Source organism: Panicum virgatum, chromosome 9K, assembly GCF_016808335.1.
Source record: "Panicum virgatum strain AP13 chromosome 9K, P.virgatum_v5, whole genome shotgun sequence".
In the NCBI taxonomy this organism is placed as follows: Eukaryota; Viridiplantae; Streptophyta; class Magnoliopsida; order Poales; family Poaceae; genus Panicum; species Panicum virgatum.
This window is the reverse complement of record NC_053144.1, coordinates 12,223,387-12,241,974: the sequence shown is the minus strand read 5'-3', so window position 1 is coordinate 12,241,974 and position 18,588 is coordinate 12,223,387. Positions and strand designations below refer to the sequence as shown.

At 49.7% G+C, this 18,588-nt stretch overlaps 4 protein-coding genes and 1 long non-coding RNA gene across 7 annotated transcripts; 3 read left to right on the top strand and 2 right to left on the bottom strand.

The window, feature by feature from the left end:
* Positions 1 to 885: 885 nt before the first annotated feature.
* LOC120648355 lies at positions 886 to 3,951 on the top strand. Its single transcript, XR_005664926.1, has 3 exons — positions 886 to 1,086; positions 1,180 to 1,300; positions 3,903 to 3,951. It is a non-coding gene; the product is annotated as an uncharacterized LOC120648355 (long non-coding RNA).
* A 333-nt stretch (positions 3,952 to 4,284) lies between these two features.
* LOC120648353 (zinc finger BED domain-containing protein RICESLEEPER 2-like) lies at positions 4,285 to 6,995 on the bottom strand. Its single transcript, XM_039925117.1, has 2 exons — positions 6,640 to 6,995; positions 4,285 to 6,548 (listed from the first exon to the last, which is right to left on the bottom strand). Exon 2 carries the CDS (start codon positions 6,506 to 6,508, stop codon positions 4,610 to 4,612), a length of 1,899 nt encoding a protein of 632 aa, XP_039781051.1. The 5' UTR covers positions 6,509 to 6,548; positions 6,640 to 6,995; the 3' UTR covers positions 4,285 to 4,609.
* Positions 6,996 to 7,424: 429 nt separating this feature from the next.
* On the top strand, positions 7,425 to 8,987 carry LOC120648354 (thymocyte nuclear protein 1). Of its 3 annotated transcripts, none has more exons than XM_039925119.1 (2): positions 7,425 to 8,472; positions 8,596 to 8,987. In XM_039925119.1, exon 1 carries the CDS (start codon positions 7,927 to 7,929, stop codon positions 8,455 to 8,457), a length of 531 nt encoding a protein of 176 aa, XP_039781053.1. In that variant the 5' UTR covers positions 7,425 to 7,926; the 3' UTR covers positions 8,458 to 8,472; positions 8,596 to 8,987. The 3 variants fall into 3 exon arrangements, with proteins under 3 accessions (XP_039781053.1, XP_039781054.1, XP_039781052.1); XM_039925120.1 differs by having other exon boundaries at positions 8,591 to 8,987; XM_039925118.1 differs by having other exon boundaries at positions 8,611 to 8,980.
* A 2,531-nt stretch (positions 8,988 to 11,518) lies between these two features.
* On the top strand, positions 11,519 to 12,518 carry LOC120648352 (translation initiation factor IF-2-like). The gene has a single exon (XM_039925116.1). It carries the CDS (start codon positions 11,662 to 11,664, stop codon positions 12,178 to 12,180), a length of 519 nt encoding a protein of 172 aa, XP_039781050.1. The 5' UTR covers positions 11,519 to 11,661; the 3' UTR covers positions 12,181 to 12,518.
* Positions 12,519 to 13,275: 757 nt separating this feature from the next.
* On the bottom strand, positions 13,276 to 14,031 carry LOC120648351 (atherin-like). The gene has a single exon (XM_039925115.1). The coding sequence runs from the start codon at positions 13,922 to 13,924 to the stop codon at positions 13,559 to 13,561; it is 366 nt and encodes a 121-aa protein (XP_039781049.1). The 5' UTR covers positions 13,925 to 14,031; the 3' UTR covers positions 13,276 to 13,558.
* Positions 14,032 to 18,588: the final 4,557 nt, after the last annotated feature.

Below are 18,588 nucleotides of genomic sequence, written 5' to 3'. Positions count from 1 at the left end.
TAGATTCGTCGCACCTTGAAGTATTTTTAGTAATTTTTTGGAAATTTTTTATTTTTAAATTCAAATTTGAATTTTGAATTTGAACCGATTTGATACCAGTCCAAACCGGAACCGGGCCGGACCGGTTTGAGCGGTAACCGGTCAAACCGGACCGGTTCCCACCGGTTTGATTAACCCTGTATATCACACGGAAGATAGGTAAACAAGTTATCGCATAGCCCACCGGCCTGGTAGCGCACAACCCATTCCGAAGCCAAAAAAAAAAAAAAAGCAGAACAGAATAAAGAGAGAGAGAGAGAGAGAGGCAGTGCGGCGGTCTAAGAGAAGCAGACAGTGCAGAAGCGAATGGACTAACACTAATCATATGTTTTTTTACTTGACTCTTGTAATGGATTCAACATTATTATCAAACGAATTCAGCATTGGAAGAAAACGAATTCAGCACGTTGGAAGAACCAATTCAGAAAAATGTTGAAACAATACAGTACAAATGTTAAACAGATATATTAAATTGTTGAACTAATATATTAAATTGTTGAACTGCTGCATAACAAATAAAAAATATAGCATATTGGATCTTGTTTTCTTGCATTAATTTCAACGAATATTGTGGTTCAAATGGATTTTTAATTGGATGTATGGTTGGACAGAAAATTTCGATTGAAGTTGGAAATCTATTTTAACTTCCCATCCTCTCCTCTACTTACATCACGACACGTGTACATCCATTACTGCCCGCATGCCCCAAGCGACGCGCTCCGTTTGCATGTCCCGCCGGCCCACGTGCTATAATCATAGCTGTTGCACGAATCTCGGTGGAAGATAGATAGGATTTCTGGAGCCGCGCCGGCCGGCGACCCGCAGGCCCGGCACAAGCACCACGGCCCAGGCCCACAGATCGCATGGGACCTTTCCCTTCTCTAGGGCCCAAGGGGATCTTGCTTTGCGGCAACCGCACCCTCCTCCCGTCGTCTTCGCGAGCGAGAGACCAAAGGGAGATTATTACCCCTCAAAAAAGAGAGAGAGAGAGAGACCAAAGGGAGACAGGATGCGGCTCTCCTTCCCCCTCGTCGCCGGCGCCGTCGTGTGAGTCTCTCGATTCCCCATCTCTACGGCTCTCCCCTAGCTTCAACCCCCCCCCCCTCGTGGATCTTACGCGGCGTCCCTATGTGCCTCCAGCCCGACGCCCGTTGAGCAGGTTCCTCCGGTGCTGGATCACTCCGGGTCTCGACCTGGTTGTTTCCCAGCGCCTGCGTGTAGTAGCGCCGAAGGTTGTGGGTGCCTTCAGAGTCCTGATTAGGTGCGTCCGCGCGAAGCTTCGCTGGACGCTGGGAACACATCTGCGCCGTATCGGTAGCTTGCTCATACTCTGTGTTGAGTATTCTGGTAGCGGTAGGAGCGTGTACTGTTGAGCGAATGCATACCGCATACGCATTTCTATGAGGTTACGAGGGTTGGTCTGGTGTAGGGCTTATCCACGGTACTAGCTTCAGCACGCATCTCTCATTTCCAGCTTGCTATTTTTTTTCTTGTTCATATGTTTGTTGATGTGGTATTATTTGTTAGTGATTTTGTAATACGGGCATGTCACAGAGTGCTTTTAGTCAGTTTGAGATATCATATATGCATGTTTCAAATGTTGACATTCAGAGACTGCTTCTTTTAATGTAGAAAGTGTTTTATTTAGGTTGTTGTGCTCCATTTTAGTCAATAAGGGCAATAAGGTTCCTATACTTTACAAACTGTCCATCTACACATCCTTTTAATCAGAATAAAGCACCATCCAGTTCGTTTTAGTCATTTGTTGTTGGTCAATTTTCTTCTGAGCAACTGAACTTTTAGCAGAGGATTGAATAACAACAACAACATAGCTTTTTTTCCCAAGCAACTTGGGGTAGGCTAGAGATGAAACCCGAAAGAAATAAGTTCAAGGTTCAGGCACATTGATAGCTAGTCTCCAAGCGCTCCTATCCAAAACTATCTCTTTAGAGATATTCCAATCCTTAAGGTCTCTCTTAACCGACTCATCCCACGTCAGTTTAGGTCTACCTCTACCCCTCTTTACATTATCGACCCGCTCAAGAACCCCATTACGCACCGGCGCCTCAGGAGGCCTTCGTTGGACATGTCCTAACCATCTCAGCCGATGCTGGGTAAGTTTCTCCTCAATTGGTGCCACCCCGACCATATCCCGAATAACTTCGTTCCGGACTCTATCCCTCCTTGTGTGCCTGCGAAACCACCGCAACATCCGCATCTCTGCTACACTCAGTTGCTGGACATGTCGACTTTTTGTAGGCCAACATTCAGCACCGTATAACATCGCCGGACGAATTGCTGTCCTATAGAATTTGCCTTTTAGCTTTTGTGGCACCCTCTTGTCACAAAGGATGCCAGAAGCTTGCCGTCATTTCAACCAGCCAGCTGAAATTCTATGCCTAACATCTTCATCAATGTCGCCATACTTTTGTAGCACCGATCCTAAATACCGAAAAGTATACTTCTGGACCACCACTTGCCCATCTAGACTAACGTCTCCCCCCTCATGCCTAGTCGCGCTGAAATTGCACATCATGTACTCGGTCTTGGTCCTACTAAGTCTGAACCCTTTCGACTCTAACGTGCGTCTCCACAGCTCTAACTTCCTATTAACTCCTGCCCTACTCTCGTCAACTAGCACCACATCATCAGCAAAGAGCATACACCAAGGGATCTCACCTTGTATATCCCTTGTGACCTCATCCATCACTAAAGCAAATAAATAAGGGCTCAATGCTGACCCCTGGTGTAGGCCTATGTTAATAGGAAAATCAGTGGTGTTGCCATCACATGTCCGAACAAGCGTCGTCGCATCCTTGTACATATCCTTAATGAGGGTAATGTACTTAGTTGGGACTTTGTACTTCTCCAAGGCCCACCACATGACATTTCTCGGTACTTTGTCATATGCCTTCTCAAGGTCAATGAATACCATGAGCAAGTCCTTCTTCTGCTCCCTATATCTCTCCATCAATTGTTGTATTAAGAAACTCCGCCTATGCTGACTGGAAGACTCTCTCTCTCTCCTGAGCCGTCTCAGCATAGCCAGTCCCAAGCCCGGGTAAAGGAGGAGGGTTGCGTTAGGTTTTGGCAAACCAGCATAAAAAATAGTCACTCTAATGGATTGAATAACAATTGAATAAAATTTATTCTTGGTCAGCTTATTCGTCATGAAGCAATTTTATTTACCTGATAATTTGACAATAGACTTATAGAGTCGATATAATTTTGTAGGATTGTGCAAATACTTTTAGGGTTACTTTTACCTTCTGTGCATGGCTAACTTTCAAATATCCTAGTACATGAAACTTAATGACATATCCTTTATCCCCTGCAAAAGTTTAGCTCTAGAAAAATTGTTCTTAGAATAACTTCACTGGGTGCCTTGATGATGTTTTTCCATATGCAAAATGGCAAAAGCATCTCCAGTGTTTGAATGAGTAAGGATATAAGTACATGGCTTGGTGAGTAGATTACCTGAGGAAAGCTGCTTCTGAAATCTGAATGAAATGATGCTAGTGGTTCTGCATTTCTGTTGCAGTATAACTCGGGAGCAGTGGCACCAGGAAGCTAAGTTGGTAGTGATTTTGTAGTTCAGTTGCAGTAATACTGAGAATCTATCTGGTGTCGATGCGATGCCAACTTATTTGCTAGTGCTGACCAGGTGTTGTACATGCTCATTGTTGCTTGTTTGTTGTGGCTGTTCCTCATTCTCTACTTTGTCTGAGAAAATCATGTTTCTTGGTGTGTTGCATTACTGTCAAAATTGCATACCTGCTTCTCTCACATTGCCAGCATAACTTCTCTGTTACTGTCTAGCTTATCTTGATATTCTTATTCATTCCTGTTTGCAAATGCCACAGAATTGGAGTGATTTCTGGGAATGTTATATTTGGGCCTCCGCTTCAGAAGCATAGATGGCCAACGGGCCAGCCCGGCCCGGCCCAGCACGACCTCGGGCCGGCACGGCCCGGTACTGGACGGGCCGCCACGGGCCGACGGGCCTACCGTGCCGTGCCGCTACGGGCTTCGTGCCTGGCCTTCGGCCCAGGCACGGCACTATGGGCCGTTTTTCGTGCCGGGCCAGCCCGTTTAGCAAGGCCAACTAGCCGTGCCGTGCCAGCCCACGGCCCAGTACCCTAAAAAGACCTCAAACTACTCACAATTGAGTTCCCAATTCATAAATCAGGCATTCAAAGTTCACAAACAGAAACACATAAGTGTAGGACTCCAACTCCAAGTTCAAGACTCCAAGAGTTCAAGAACAGATAACAAATGAACAGATCAAGAAACACTGAAACAGAGAAGGCAACACAAAGAGATAACTCAAAAGGAGCTGATGTGCAATGCTGCCTCATTAAAAACCTTTCTAGGTAAAACTCACCCTTGTGAGAAACCTTAGAAAGGAAAAAAGAGTGCAGCCAGCTCTCAAAGTCTTAATTAAGTTAATCATTACAGTCCACAGTGGCATAGTTCAAATGGCCACCCAAAATTACAGTGAGTCCACAGATTACTCACTCATCTCACAGCAAAATAACCCTCTCAGTCACTCATCTCTCAGAGTCTCAGCTCAGCTCACAGCCCCACCACCACCAGCTCCTTCATCATCAAGAAAGAGGTTCTTGAATGCTTCCTCCAGCTCTGTGTCCTCGGCTTCATGCTGTTCTCTTCTTGCCCCTAACTCCCAATCCTTGATGCAGGTATGAACTGTAAGTTTATACAATTCAATTTTAACATCAGCATAGTATGAACTGTAAGTGCCTCCAATACTTTCAGCAAGTAATTCCAGCACATTAAAGAATCCTCTCATCTTAGCTCTAGGATCAAGTATGAATGCATATGAATAAAGCAGTGGTATGTCCTCCCAATATTTAAGAAATTTAAGCTTCATTGGAGCAACAATAGTTCTAAGGTTATGATCTCTTTCAGCAGCATGCAAATGAGAAGCAATCTCTAAGATATGATGCAAAACAAGTGGACTTGTGGGATAATAAACACCAGATAGAACAACAGTTGAATCATAGAAGAGTTCCAGAAATTCCATTACCTTTTCAGCAGCATACCAATGATTTCTAGTCAACAATTCTGAACCATAATGAGAGTTAATGAACACAGAAAAGATATCCTTGTATGGCATCAAATTTTTAAGCATCAGGTATGTGGAATTCCATCTAACATCCATGTCCAAGCCAAACTTTCTAGGTCTAACACCTTTAGCATTACAATATTCCTTAAACAGTGCAATTCTTTGATTAGAGGAATTTAAGAAGTTAATTGCAGTTCTAAAATCTTCTGTAACAGGTTTCAACCTTTTCAGTCCAGATTTGACAATAAGATTAATGATATGACATACACAACGTTGATGCACAAGACAATACTTACGCTTATTAGGATCAGAAGCTATAGGTGCAGGATCAGAACCCAAGTAACCAAAGAACATAGGTGCCAAAGTCTCCATAGCCTTAGCATTAGAAGAAGCATTGTCTAGAGTGACAGCAAAAATCTTATCAACCAAACCAAACTCCTCAACCACACTAGCAATCCTTTCGGCAATGTTTTCACCAGAATGTTTAACCTCAATCAGCCTTAAACCGAGAACCCTTTTTTGTAACTCCCAATCAGAATTGACATAATGAGCAACCACACTAACATAGTCCTCCTTAGCATTGCCAGACCAAATGTCTGAAGTTAAAGAAACAGAAGAAGCAGCAGGCAACACAGATTTCATAAGCACATCACGTCGATCAGCAAAGAGTTTACCAAGATCTCTAGTAGTGGTCTGTCTAGAAACCTTAACAAACTGAGGATTATGAGCACGAGTAATGTAATCATCCCATGCCTGTGTCTCACCTATGCCTAATGGAAGGTCCAGCCTAGCAATCAACCGGCACAACTCAGTACGAGCAACAGCAGGATCATAAACCCAGTTGCGGAAACTATCACGATTCAGAGCAAGCCTAGACTGGACCCTATGAGCATGATCAACCTTTTTCCTATAGGAAGCCTGGTGCCTAATCAAATGACCAGTACCAGAACAAGATCTAGCAGACAATCTCTTGCTACAAATGTTACAGATAGCAGCAACTCGCACATCATTTTCCTTGACCTCCTTGAAATCAGCCCAGACACTGGATTTGCGTTTACCTGAAGATGAGGTACCATGAGTGTCGGTGGAGCCGCACCCTGCTGCCATCGCGGCCCCTCCACCACCGTCGCCGGCACCGGCCTCTGCATCGACATCAATAACGTTGTTCGGAACGTTGCCGTCACCGACATCGATACCGAACAACGCCGCAGCGTCCTCACGGACGTCGTCGTCGTCCTCCATTTCCAACTCGTCCGCTAGGTGGTCGTCGCCAGGATGCTCATCCACCCCCGGCATTGCGACCCCGAGCGCGGACGGGCCGGACGGTTGACCCTCGCTTCCAGCACCGTTCCTCAACGGAGCACTGGGCCGGCGCCGAGCCATGTCTAGGCCAGAGGAGGAAGACTCGGCATCGGACACCGACCTGTGCAGAGGACAAAGGAGAGTGAGTGAGAGACAGAGAGAGATAGCCATCGATCTAGATCTAGGGTTAGGGTTAGGTTTCGAGGTGTTACCTGCGCTACCGGAGCCCGGTGCCGGACGAGGGCCACCCAAAGGAGACGAGACAGAACCGATTAGAGACTGGAATCGACGGCGAGCGGCGGAGGGACTGGACAGTAACACGAACTCACATAGTCCGGGGAGATAGAGAGGACAGAGTAGAGGAAGGGAGAGTAGGGAGGGACGAGACGAGGACTCGAGGAGGGAGGGAGATGGAGGAGCGTCGGCGTGGTCACCGGAGCCGGGGACGGTCGGAGGCGAGCGGCGGCCGATGGATCTAGAGCGAGAGCCGAAAGCCGAGACGAGACACGAACAAGAGAGCGAGTGCGGCGGGCGGGAGGGGAGAGGTCGAGTGAGTGGTTAGGGTTTGGGGGGTCGCCGCGTCGTCTTTTATATGGGGCGGGGCCGGCGGAGGTCGTGGGCTGGGCCGCGCGCGGCGCGCCTGCGCCTGGTCCTCCGCGTGCGCGTTGGGAGGGGGCGGGGGAACGGGCCGCCACCGGGCCGACCGTTGGAGCGGGCCGTGCCCGTGCCGTGCCTCGGGCCTGGGGTGCGGCCCAAGTACGGCTCGCTCCTTCGGGCCGTGCTAGCCCGGGCCTGTTGGCCACCGGGCCGGGCCGGGCTTGGGCCGGGCCAAAAAAACGGGCCCCGTGCCAGGCCAACGGGCTCGGGCTGCATGGCCAATACTATTTAGAAGTATTGGGCGGAGAAGCAGCAGCAAGAGGCAGCAAAGGAGGGTCAAGCTGGTTCAACCTAATAAAGGGCCCTCAGTTTTCATTATCCAGCTGTGTCAATGGAACGCTCTGATGCTGACATAAATAAAATGTGTACATTGTTATTGCAGTTCTGTCGATCTAACTTCAGTTATCTTTAGCATTTGTTGAATTGGTAGCCTTCTCTGTGGAAAGAAACAATGTATAAAGCACAGTATGACTTGAAATCCATCCATAGTTCTGATCTGTTTTGATTTTTTCTATTATTCAAGTTGACCCATTCCAAAGATAGCAGTATTTCATTTTTTTTTAGGTTTAGCAGTATTTCATTGTCTGCAGAGTACATCTGCTGTTCGCTGTTGATTTGACTTGCAATCACAGCGTCGGTGTCCTGTTTGGGCCGTCCATTTGAGCCCCGGTTGGGCCCATCTCAGCCCACGCTTATCTACTTTTGTGAAGGCAGGCGGGCGGGGGAAGACGAACTGCCATGCCCATTGTAGAAAATCCCCGCCACTACGAGCCCTAGCCGCCCACATTCCCGCCAAAACAAGAACCTAGCCTCCTCCGGCCACAATCTCAACCCCGCACAGGATGCCGAGGAAAGCAAAGCCCGCCGCCCAAGCCGCCGCCGCCACCGGCGTCCAGTACTGGCTTCTGAAGACGGAGCCGGGCGAGTGGTCGTGGTCCGACCAGGCGAGCGCCCCGGGCGGCGTCGCGCCGTGGGACGGCGTCCGCAACCACCAGGCCATGAAAAACCTCCGCGCCATGCGCACCGGCGACCGGTGCCTGTTCTACCACTCCGGCGCCGGCGCCGCCTCCCGCCGCGTCGTCGGCGTCGTGGAGGTCGCCCGGACCTGGTACGAAGGGGAGGGGGAAGGGGAGGGGAAGGAGGCAGCGGCCGGCGGCGCCGTGGACGTGCGGGCGGTGGGGGAGTTCCGCAACCCCGTCCCTTTGGGTGAGATCAAGAAGGCGGCGGGCGAGGTGGAGGGGATGAGGGACTTCGCGCTGCTCCGGCAGCCGCGGCTGTCGGTGATGCCCGTGCCGGGCAAGGTCTGGGACTGGATTTGCGACGCGGGTGGGGGCTTCGTGCAGGACGGCGAAGCTGAGGAAGAAGAAGGTTGATGCGGCAACCGTAAGGTAAGCAACCTGATTTTGCAGAGCAACAGGGGCGTCATTGCCTTTTTATATGCAGAGCAACAGGGGCGTCATTGCCTTTTTATATTAATTTTGGTAAATGTTCACTAATCTTGTATAGTCGAGTGGTTCTTGCTGCAGGGTGACATCGCAACTGCAAGGCTGCATTTTGTGGAGTCCTTTTTTGGCCTGCAAGGGGATTGCTAATTGCCGTCATGGCACCCCTTCTTCAGAAGAGGGATTGTATCAGTATCAGCAGTATTCAGTTCATCGCTCTTCAGTGTTTTGGCATCTCGTAACCGAAGTCTGCCGAACAAGGCGTGTTGGTGCAGTTACTAGTTGCTCTGTAAATTCAGTGGTTGATGTGGCTGGAGTAGCTTGTGCTCTATCACTATTGTTGCGTGCGCCTCCTTTTGTAGCTTGTGACTTCCTGTAATCAGGTAATCTACTTTGAAGCAGGCAAGTTTGATGCACGTTTCACTGAACTTTGAAGCAGGCAGTTCGTGCTTTCGATGGTATGGCATTTATATTGTTAGATGTTAGTTGCTAACTGCTGACTAGTACCTTGATGCCCACGTATTAGATCATCACGGGGGCATCGACCTCAGGTGCTCTGTTTTGATTCCGCAGCGAATACTACGAACAGCAGGTGGCACATTGATCCATTGCCCACTTTCTGTGCACGGACAGTTCCGTAGCAAGTATACTAGTATTCAGTTATTAATGTAAAATAAAGAAGTGTTCGTTCAAAAAAAAAAGTAAAATAAAGAAGGATTATATATTTGTATATATCGAGCTCTGAAGGATGCCGTGTCTACGAGCTGCTGGCTCGAATGGGGCTAGAAATTCAGACAGAAGCCAGGCTATTGGATCTGAAAGAGAACGACTGAGCAGCTGTGTTGGGCTGACATAATGCATACACAAATGTGGTTGGTGGTCAGCTGAGCCCGCAACAGATACGTGCATCCCGCTGGATGCTGGCACCTTGGCGGTGACTGACTCGCGGCTCGGGAGTAGGAGCTGGACCTGAAAAAATGGTTGGGTCGGTTTACGCTGTCGCACAAGGGTTAGCTCGCTCTCATTTCGACTTGCTTGGCTAGTTGGGCTTCTCCGATTTACGCAGAGGCCACGTAAATTTAAGCGCCTGTTCTTTCTACAGTACAACGGCAATGTGTGAGAATGATCCTAGATGCAATTTTACTTGTAAAGACAACACCATTTGATCGGCGTACATGAAGTCAGCGAGACGGCTTGCGTGTCGTACTGACGTGGCAGGAAAAACAGTTAACTAGTTCAGATTGTAGTGAAAGAATTATCTGATCACGCGGCGTCGCCATTCGACCAGATTCAGATAGCGCCTACTAAATGTGACCGAGACCTGAAACCGACGCATGCGCCGGGACTGGGCGATCGAGCAGTGCCGGTGCCGGTGCCGCCGCCGGTAGTGTCGGGGTGAGCTGTGTAGCAACTAGCAAACCCTGGGCTCAACCGTCCATCCTCTTCCGCCTTGAATTCGACCCATGTTCCCTGTCGGCGACTCGGGATTTGTTAAGGCTGTGTTTAGTTATGCGAAAAGTTCTCAAAATTTTTCACTGACGCACATCACATTGAATTTTACGATACATACATGAAGTATTAAATATAATTAAAAAATATAACTAATTACACAGTTTGGTTGTAAATGACGAGACGAATCTTTTGAGACTAATTACTCCATGGTTGGACAATAGTTACCAAATAAAGTCGAAACGTGCTACATAATTTTTTCGCAAACTTTTCGCGAACTAAACACACCCTTAGATGAAACACAAAATTTTTTTCAATGGAATCTTACTAATTTGAAGTACTAAATGAAGTCTATTTACATAATTTTTTACACAGATAGGTTGTAAATCGAGAGACGAATCTAATGATGCTAATTAATACATAATTAGCGGATGGTTACTGTAGCATTAATGTTGCGAAATCATGGATTAAGTAGGCTCATTAGATTCGTCTCGCGATTTACAGCCCATCCATACAAAAAGTTTTGTAAAGAGACTTCATTTAATACTCCATATATGTATCCAAACATTGGATGTAACATTTTTTTTATGTTCACGGGTTTTATCTAAACAGGGCCCGCTTGCCTGCCGTAGTAACATTTTTCTCCGTTCTCGCTGCCACCGGCACATTGACCCTGCCAAATCTGGCCGGAGCATTGAGTGCCGGCACTCACAAGTCTTAAGGGATTAGAGTGAGTCACCATCTCTGAATGACTGAATGCCTGCCTGATACAGATGGTTGTTTAGATCAGAACTCGTAAATCCTATAAATATAAATAAAACATCACATTGAATGTTTAAATACATATATAGAGTACTAAATAAAGTCTATTTACAAAAATTTTTGTATGGATAGGCTGTAAATCGCGAGACGAATCTAATGAGCCTACTTAATCTATGATTTGCAACAGTGATACTATAGTAACCATCCGCTAATTATAGATTAATCATGAATTAATTAACATCATTAGATTCGTCTCGCGATTTACAACCCATCTGTATAAAAAGTTTTGTAAATAGACTTTATTTAGTACTTCAAATTAATAAAATTTCATGTAAAATTTTTTTTGTGTTTCATCTAAACACTACCGAGGAGGGCGGACGCCGAACGCCGGGAGCCCGGACCAGGCTCCGCCAGCCTGCACCGCACCGAAAGCGTCTAGACTCTAGAGGACGAGTAGTCTAGCGGCGGCGCGGGTGTACGTGCTCGGTCACCAGTCACCTGGCCGTCGCTGGTGGCTCCGATCATGAATGAGCCCATGATCGAACAGCTCGTTCGCGAGCGTGCCGCGCTCCGATCACAGGTGCCGGATTGAGATTTTTCTTGGGGGGCGATCTCACCCGTCGCTGGCGGGGCCCCAGCGTCAAACCGCTGGCGCGAACCGCTGTTGCTCGGCTACTGCTCGAGCTGCCTCCCCGCCGGCTTGCGCTGCCCGCGAGATCCCCAACCACCAGCCTCCTCCTCACGCGCCTCCTTTAATGCGCACCGACCCCTCCCGCGCGGCGCGACGCAAATCGCCGGCCCTCTACTTATTCAGCGCCCTAATCTCACGAGCCCATCAGGGACAGCCAGCGCGCGCAAACGTACACCTACCTCGTCGAGCCAACGCAGAGGCCCAGCCCGATCGAAGCAACGAGGCCACCAGCCATGGCCGCGGCAGCTCCCCGCCACGCCGCGCTCCTGCTCGCCCTGCTGCTGCTCGGTCTCCTCTCCACCGCCGCCCTCGCCGCGCGCGCCGGCGGCGCCGTGGACGCCGAGCTCGTCACGTCCACCAAGAAGCCCGCCCCCGCGGGGCCCGGCGGCAAGAAGCCTGCCGTCAGGCCGCCGCCCGCGGTGCCCAACCCTGGAGGCGCCGGCGGCGCGATCCCGACCATCCCGGGCTTCGGCGGCGGCATCCCCGGGATGAGCGGGTTCGGGAACGGCATCCCCGGGATGGCCGGCGGGTGGGGCGGCGGCTACGGCGGGCCGGCGGGCGGGTACGCCCGCGGCGGCGTGGTGGCGCCCACGGTCACCTGCACCGACAAGGGGCCCTGCTACAGGAAGAAGGTCACCTGCCCCAAGAAGTGCTTCTCCTCCTACAGCGGCGCCGGCAAGGGCTACGGCGGCGGCGGCGGCGGGGGCAGCTGCACCGTCGACTGCAAGGTCAAGTGCACGGCCTACTGTTGATCGGCGGCCCACCTCGCCGTCGCCGGTCGCCACGCAGCAGTGAGCCAGCTGCTGCTGCGTCTGGTGCTGTGTCCGCGCGCGTCGGTGAGCTGAGTACGAGTTGCACTGTTGTTAACTGCAGTGTTATAGCAGTACTAGTACTGCCTGAACTTTATATAGAGATAAGGGTAATGTGATGTGATGCGGGCTCCATGTTCGGTTAAGATGCTCTGCTTATGCTGTGTAATCGTCTACACTATGCTCCTATACGGCTATACTTATCGCAAAGTTTGCAGGCAATGTCCGTGTGAAATCTACTATGGATCAATAAAGAGTTTTGTAATGGCTGCCTTCTCTTCTTACGCGTACTACCATGTGTCCATGACTCTGAAAATCCTGCGCGGCGTGAGCAAAACTGTTCCAAATTTCTTATGAAATTTCTACGACCTTATTATCACGGTTTGACACAATTCCTCGAACGACGTTTCTCCAAAAATTTTCCAACCAGCAGTAGTGGGCCATCATTTGGCGGGAAGTACTTCTCTTTCAGAAAAACATTCTCAATTTCTCATGGTATCATCCATCCCAACTTGTGGACCATTTTTCGCTAAAGTAAAAGAATAATAGTTGAAAATACCTTTGCAAATTAGCTTTAAAACACAATTTGTTTAGAATGTTCCACTCTCACCCTAAAATCCATCGAGCTCGCACATAAGGGTAGAAGCTTTGAAACAAAAGCCCTACTGTCCAAGTACAAGGCTATTGTCGACTTTGTTCTTCAGTTTAGGCTGTTAAATCAAAATTGGTTCCTACAATTCATTGCGCTATCAAAGCCAAGGTATCTTGATTCCTGACAGACTTTCACGCTTAACTCTCAACAAGTTCTCATTTGACCTCTCTCTTCTTTCCTGCAAGGAAGTTCCCTCGATCGTATGCTGTTTCTTCCCAGTAAGAAGTTAGTTTCAACAAGAGAACATTTCTAGGGCGAAAATTATGTGGACAGGTATTTTTGTTTTTCATTTTCTGTGCATATAATTCTTATTTCCTCATATACTCTACTTCTGAAGCTTATTCTCACACGCCGAACGAAATCAACGAAAACACGGCAATGAAAAATGATTCAATGGTTACATGTGCTAGCAAAAAGCCAAAGCATGCTATGATGCTATCATCACTGAATACAAAACCCAGGCAACAAAGATAGTACCAAGCTTGATTTATTTTTGTTTCAATCATAGTTCAAAAAAGGACTAGCTGTCTAATTCCTCGATCGAGTTCATTCGCGTTACAAGAAGGCTGTCGCACAACCCAAAAGCGAAGGGAAATGAGATCCGGAACACGAACAAGTGATCGAACGAACCTGTCTTCACAAATAAAACAACGAGACTCTGTTTCTACGCTAGAGCTGGTGGCCGCCGAAGCCGCCCGCGCCGTACGCCGGGCTGAGCAGCGGCGCCGAGTACCACGACGCGTAATCGAACTGCTGCTCCGGGGCCGCGGCGGCAGCCGCCTCCAGGCGCCTGCTCTCCGGGGCCATCGCCGGCGTCACCACCCCCCGCTGCGCGGCTGGCCCCGGCGCGGCGGCCGTGCTGCCGGCGCCCGTGAGCCTCTGCACCAGCTCCCGGAAGTCCCTGGGCTCCACGCGGTAGACCTTCGGCGGCGGCGGCGGCGGCGGAGCGGCACCCGCTGGCGCGGCGCCAGCGCGCCAGGGCCTGGGCGCCGCCGCCCCGTGCGCGCCGCTCCTCCTCTCGCCGCCGCGGTCCATGCCAACGGACGGAGGATCTGTGTACGCCGGCCGGGCGCGAACCGCGAGCTCGTGCCCGTGTTGTGCTTGTGCGCCGTGCGCGCTGGGGGAAGGGAGGGGAGCCAGCGCATAAATAGCCGGGGGGGTTTCCCACCCGCGCGCGTGCGGGTTTGTTCGGTCGGGTTGGGTTAGCGTTAGTCAGACTAGTCAGCGTTGAGGGGGATCGGCGGCCGGGTGCAATGGAACACGTGGAAACAGTGGTCAACGCCTCAGCGGCGTGGGCGTGGGCGTGGGTGTGGGTGTGGCGTGGAAGTGGAGCCGCCGTCGCCGAGGGGGACGGCCGGCCGGCCTAACCGGGCCAGGGTAGGCAGGGCCCACGGGGACGTGGCCGCGCGCGTGGGTGAGGTGGACGCCTGGGCGGCGGCGAGCCGGATCGGATCCCGGCGGGCCGCCGCCCCTTGGATGCCTCGAGACCTCAAGTGCTCAACTGGTTTCTTTCTTCCATTTTGGACGGCCCTCGGGTCTATTTTCTCAGTCCGAGCCGCACAGCTATAGCCTAGCGCGGTAGCTCGGTGGTGATCTTTCTACGCTTCTAGGAGCCCACGAGAGGTTGGAGATTTTATTTGCCGGAGCTGTCAGTAGCGGGTGACGAAGCTGGGCAGGAGTCAAGCGGTGACGAAGCTTCCGCCCCCTGGTGGTCCCTTTCTTTCGTCCCCGTCCCAGAAGCGGCGTCACTGCTATGGATAACGATGTTAGAATGGTATATTCTAAATTGGACGAGAAGGTCTTTAGATAGGATTTGGAATTATAAGGTGCTTATTATCCGTAAATAAGTGTAGATTCTATTGATTTTCGGATTTGTATGAAATCAGGACCCTTGGTGAGGAATGAAAAGACGGCAAACAGTATGGCAGAATCGTGATTTTGACGACCGGGACGAAAAAAAAATCTCTGTTTTCTTTCAGCTCTGAATTCCGTACCTAGCCCATCTATTAATCTCCATCGGGTCTATGTCTCGTGGGCCGTCCATCATACCATGGCCCATGTCGCATCGTCCACTCCGATCCTGCGTTGCTAAATGCTAGCTAAGGAACATAATCTCAAAAAAAAACAAAAAACTAAGGAACATTGCCGGCTGCAGCGGTAGACAGGGCTCGTCCCCTCCCCGCCGCCGACGTGAGGAGGCCGCCTCGTCCGCATGCCGTGGTTCACTCGGGCGCCCTCGCCCTCGCCCTCGCGCCTGCACTGGTCGTTGGTTGCCGCCGCCGCCTCCTCTCTGGTCCTAGTTGGGCCTCACGAACACCGAACGGCGAACGCAGAAGCTTGCCGGGGCGCCGGTCCGTTCAGGCTGTGGCAGGCCCTGCTGGTGCTGGGTCGCGACGCGATGCCGCGGGCAGCGCGCGCGCATGCGGCGCACGCACGAACGCCGCCTCCGCTCTGCGCAGCATCCGGGCGTTCCTCGCGCGCGTCGCGTCCCTTGCCTTCCACCAGCAGGGCAGCAGCGTGCGCTGATCGGGGCGCGCATGCGGAACGGCAGGAGCACGCACGAAGCATATAGCATAGCTCCGCAAACTGCAGCAGCAAACGTCACGCGAATCATGGAACCATGGACGTCATGCGGGTGGTTTCATTTTGTTGTTTCTTACAGTATCACATCACCAAAACACAAATGAAACTATGGACGAAACGCCACGTCACATCACCACAATGCATTGTTTCATATTTCCAATTTCATAGGCTCTCATCCTATTTAATTCTAAGACTCATCAAACGTTGGTAACCGTGCATACATGGTTTCATCTAGATGAAACTCAATTCATCTCTCTCCCCATTAAATTAGTGTCACATCATCTAAAATGCTGACATGACACACTATTTAATATGCATGAAACTCTTATAAAACTCCCACTAGAAATGGCCAAAAGCATCGGTCATCCCGTTCCAGCTGTGAAAGATCCTGAATGAAAGAATTCCGTCGCCTCCTTAAAAAAAGAAATTGTCGAAAATGGCTTCAATTGAAAAAACACACACATTAGACAGACTCCCCACCCTGTTGTAGCCCGTGGCAGAGGCCATGTTGGGCCAACCAAGGCCGTTGCATGGGCCCAGCCCACGTCCTCATCGTCATGCTTAGCCCGCGCGCGGCAGGCCGCGTTCGCGTCCAAGTCCAAAGCGAGGAGAGGGAGTCTTAGCGGCTGGAGCTTCCCTGTCTTTGCTTGTCTCCGTTTGTGTCTCTGAACACGTGTAGCCTATTGATTTATTGATTGGTTCCCTTGTAGAGCTACACCATCCTATTTTTCCCGTTCACACCCAAGTCAAGGAAAAACAAAACCGTCAGTCCGCCTAAATTTATCTGGAGGAAGATTTCTTGATGTGAGAAGAGGACCTTGAAGGATACACCATCATCTTTACGAAACTTGCTGCCAGCGAGCTCGAGATCCCACCATGGTGACCTTAACTGGATGGAGTGACGAATAAACTGCAAAATAAAAATCATCACCGCCTTAATCGTCATCTTGCACCAGAAATCAAGGTTGTGGGGAACAAATCAATAGGTTACACGTGTTCAGAGACACGAATGGAGACAGACAAGCTGTGCCCGAGTGTTAGACGTTGTTTGGTTTCATGCGCTAAATTTTAGTCTGTGTCACATCGAAAAGAATTTTAATATTTAGAAGTAATAAATAAAAGTTAATTATAAAATTAACTACAGAACCCTAGAGCTAAACTGCGTGACGAATCTAATGAGGTATACTAATCTATGATTAGCGGATGGTTACTGTAGCACCACTGTAGCAAATTATGGATTAATTAGGCTCATTAGATTCGTCTCGCGAATTAGCACCCAACTGTCAAAAAAAATTTATAAACATATTTTATTTAATACTTCAAAATAGAAAGATTCCTTTTGATGTGATAGGGACTTAAAAAAAATCTATGAAATCTAAACAGCACCTTAGCAGTACCAATACAGAGCCCTGCACTTTTTACATTTTAACTATTTTTGTAAAAAAAATTCACATTTAAATCTCGGAAGGAACAAATTGCGGAGCACACTATTTTCAAAAAACAGATTATAAAATATAAAAAGTACTCTCCCCGTATATGTAAATAAAGTCGTTTTAAGTTTATTTTAAATCAAATATTTTAAATTTTGACTGTAAATAATTTTTTTATGTTGAGTTTGAAAATATGAAAGTGGTGTGAATAGATTTGTTGTGAAATGTAGTTTCGTATAAATATATATATCGATTATATTTTATAATTTTTTTATAAAAAAATATAGTGGTCAAATTGTTTTTAGATCGCACCGATGTACTTCTTCGGCTACCTGGAGCGAGCACAGTGCAGAACGCGCCGTGGTTTCGTGGTTCCAGCAGTCCCGTTTCTCCTGCAAAGGGCCAGAGGCAGCCTTTTGTTCTGGCGTGGCGATGGAGTCAATGACGCGGCGCAGGGCTCGAGGCCTGTCAGAGGCGAAACGTGCACGCCACCGCGGCGCTGTGCGCCTGTTTCAGGCTTTCTCCAACCATTCCCTCTATCCAACTCCCCCCAAACGTGCTATTTACTATATTTTATTATCTCTCCAAAAACTTCCTCCCCCTATAACTCCTTATCTCCAACCATTCCCCTCATATCTATTCCCCTATATACTATCACTCATTAACTAACTATTTATTTAACGTTTTTGAATTTTAAAAAAATATACAGTATTTATACTGTCATAATACATATTATTATTGTGTTACGGGACTCAAACGGGATTAATATCGTAAAGAAACGGTGTGATTAGAGATATAGGGGGAGTTTCAACTCCCCCATACGTGGGGGGAGTTTCAACTCCCCCCATATATAGGGGAGCCATGGGGGGAGCCGTTGGAGGGCTTCCTCCCCCAAAGCTCCCCGTACGTGCGGGGGAGGGAGCCTTACAGGGCACCGTTGGACATCGCCTCAGCTCCATTCCTCCTCGGCTCCTCCTCCCTCCACTGCGAGCTCGATCGTAGCCTGCGGCTCCTGCATTCCTATCCTACGCATGCCTGCGAGCGGATGCATGGCGCGCTTGTGCTCGAGCATCGCTGCGGCCGCAGCACGCAAACGAGGACGAGGACGTGGCCGCGCAAAAGCGGCCCGCCGCTATGCTCGATCGGGTGTGGCCGTAGCAACGGCGATCGACTCGACGAGCCTCGTCGGGCTCAATGCCGAGACGCTAGAGCAGGAGGCGGCTGCGCTCCTCGACGGAGGTGGGCTCCGAGATCCAGATGCCGTGCGCGGAGGAGGCGGCCGCGGGTTGGTGGTGTAGCTGGAGGTGGCGCCTGGTGGTGCTGCTGCTGCGGCTGCGGCGGCCATCGTTGACGACGAAGGCAGTGGTCGACGAGCAGGAGGAGAGGAACCCGACGGGAGAAGATGACGCCACACTGCACTCGCCCATAATTATTTGGAGAATGACCTGCGCCGCACATGGTGATTGATTGTACGCAGCAGCAGAGATGATGAGTGCGCATGTTCCTCATGGATTCCCATGGTTCCAAAATAGGAAAGACCGGTCAATGAAAAAAAATTCATTTTCAGTTTCCAAAATAGAGAAAGACTATTGTTTCTTGTAAGAATATTTTGTCTCCGCGAATTTTCTGCTACTAGCCTACTATTAGCCTACTAGCGCTGTGTGCATGACTGCAAACCCATTAGGT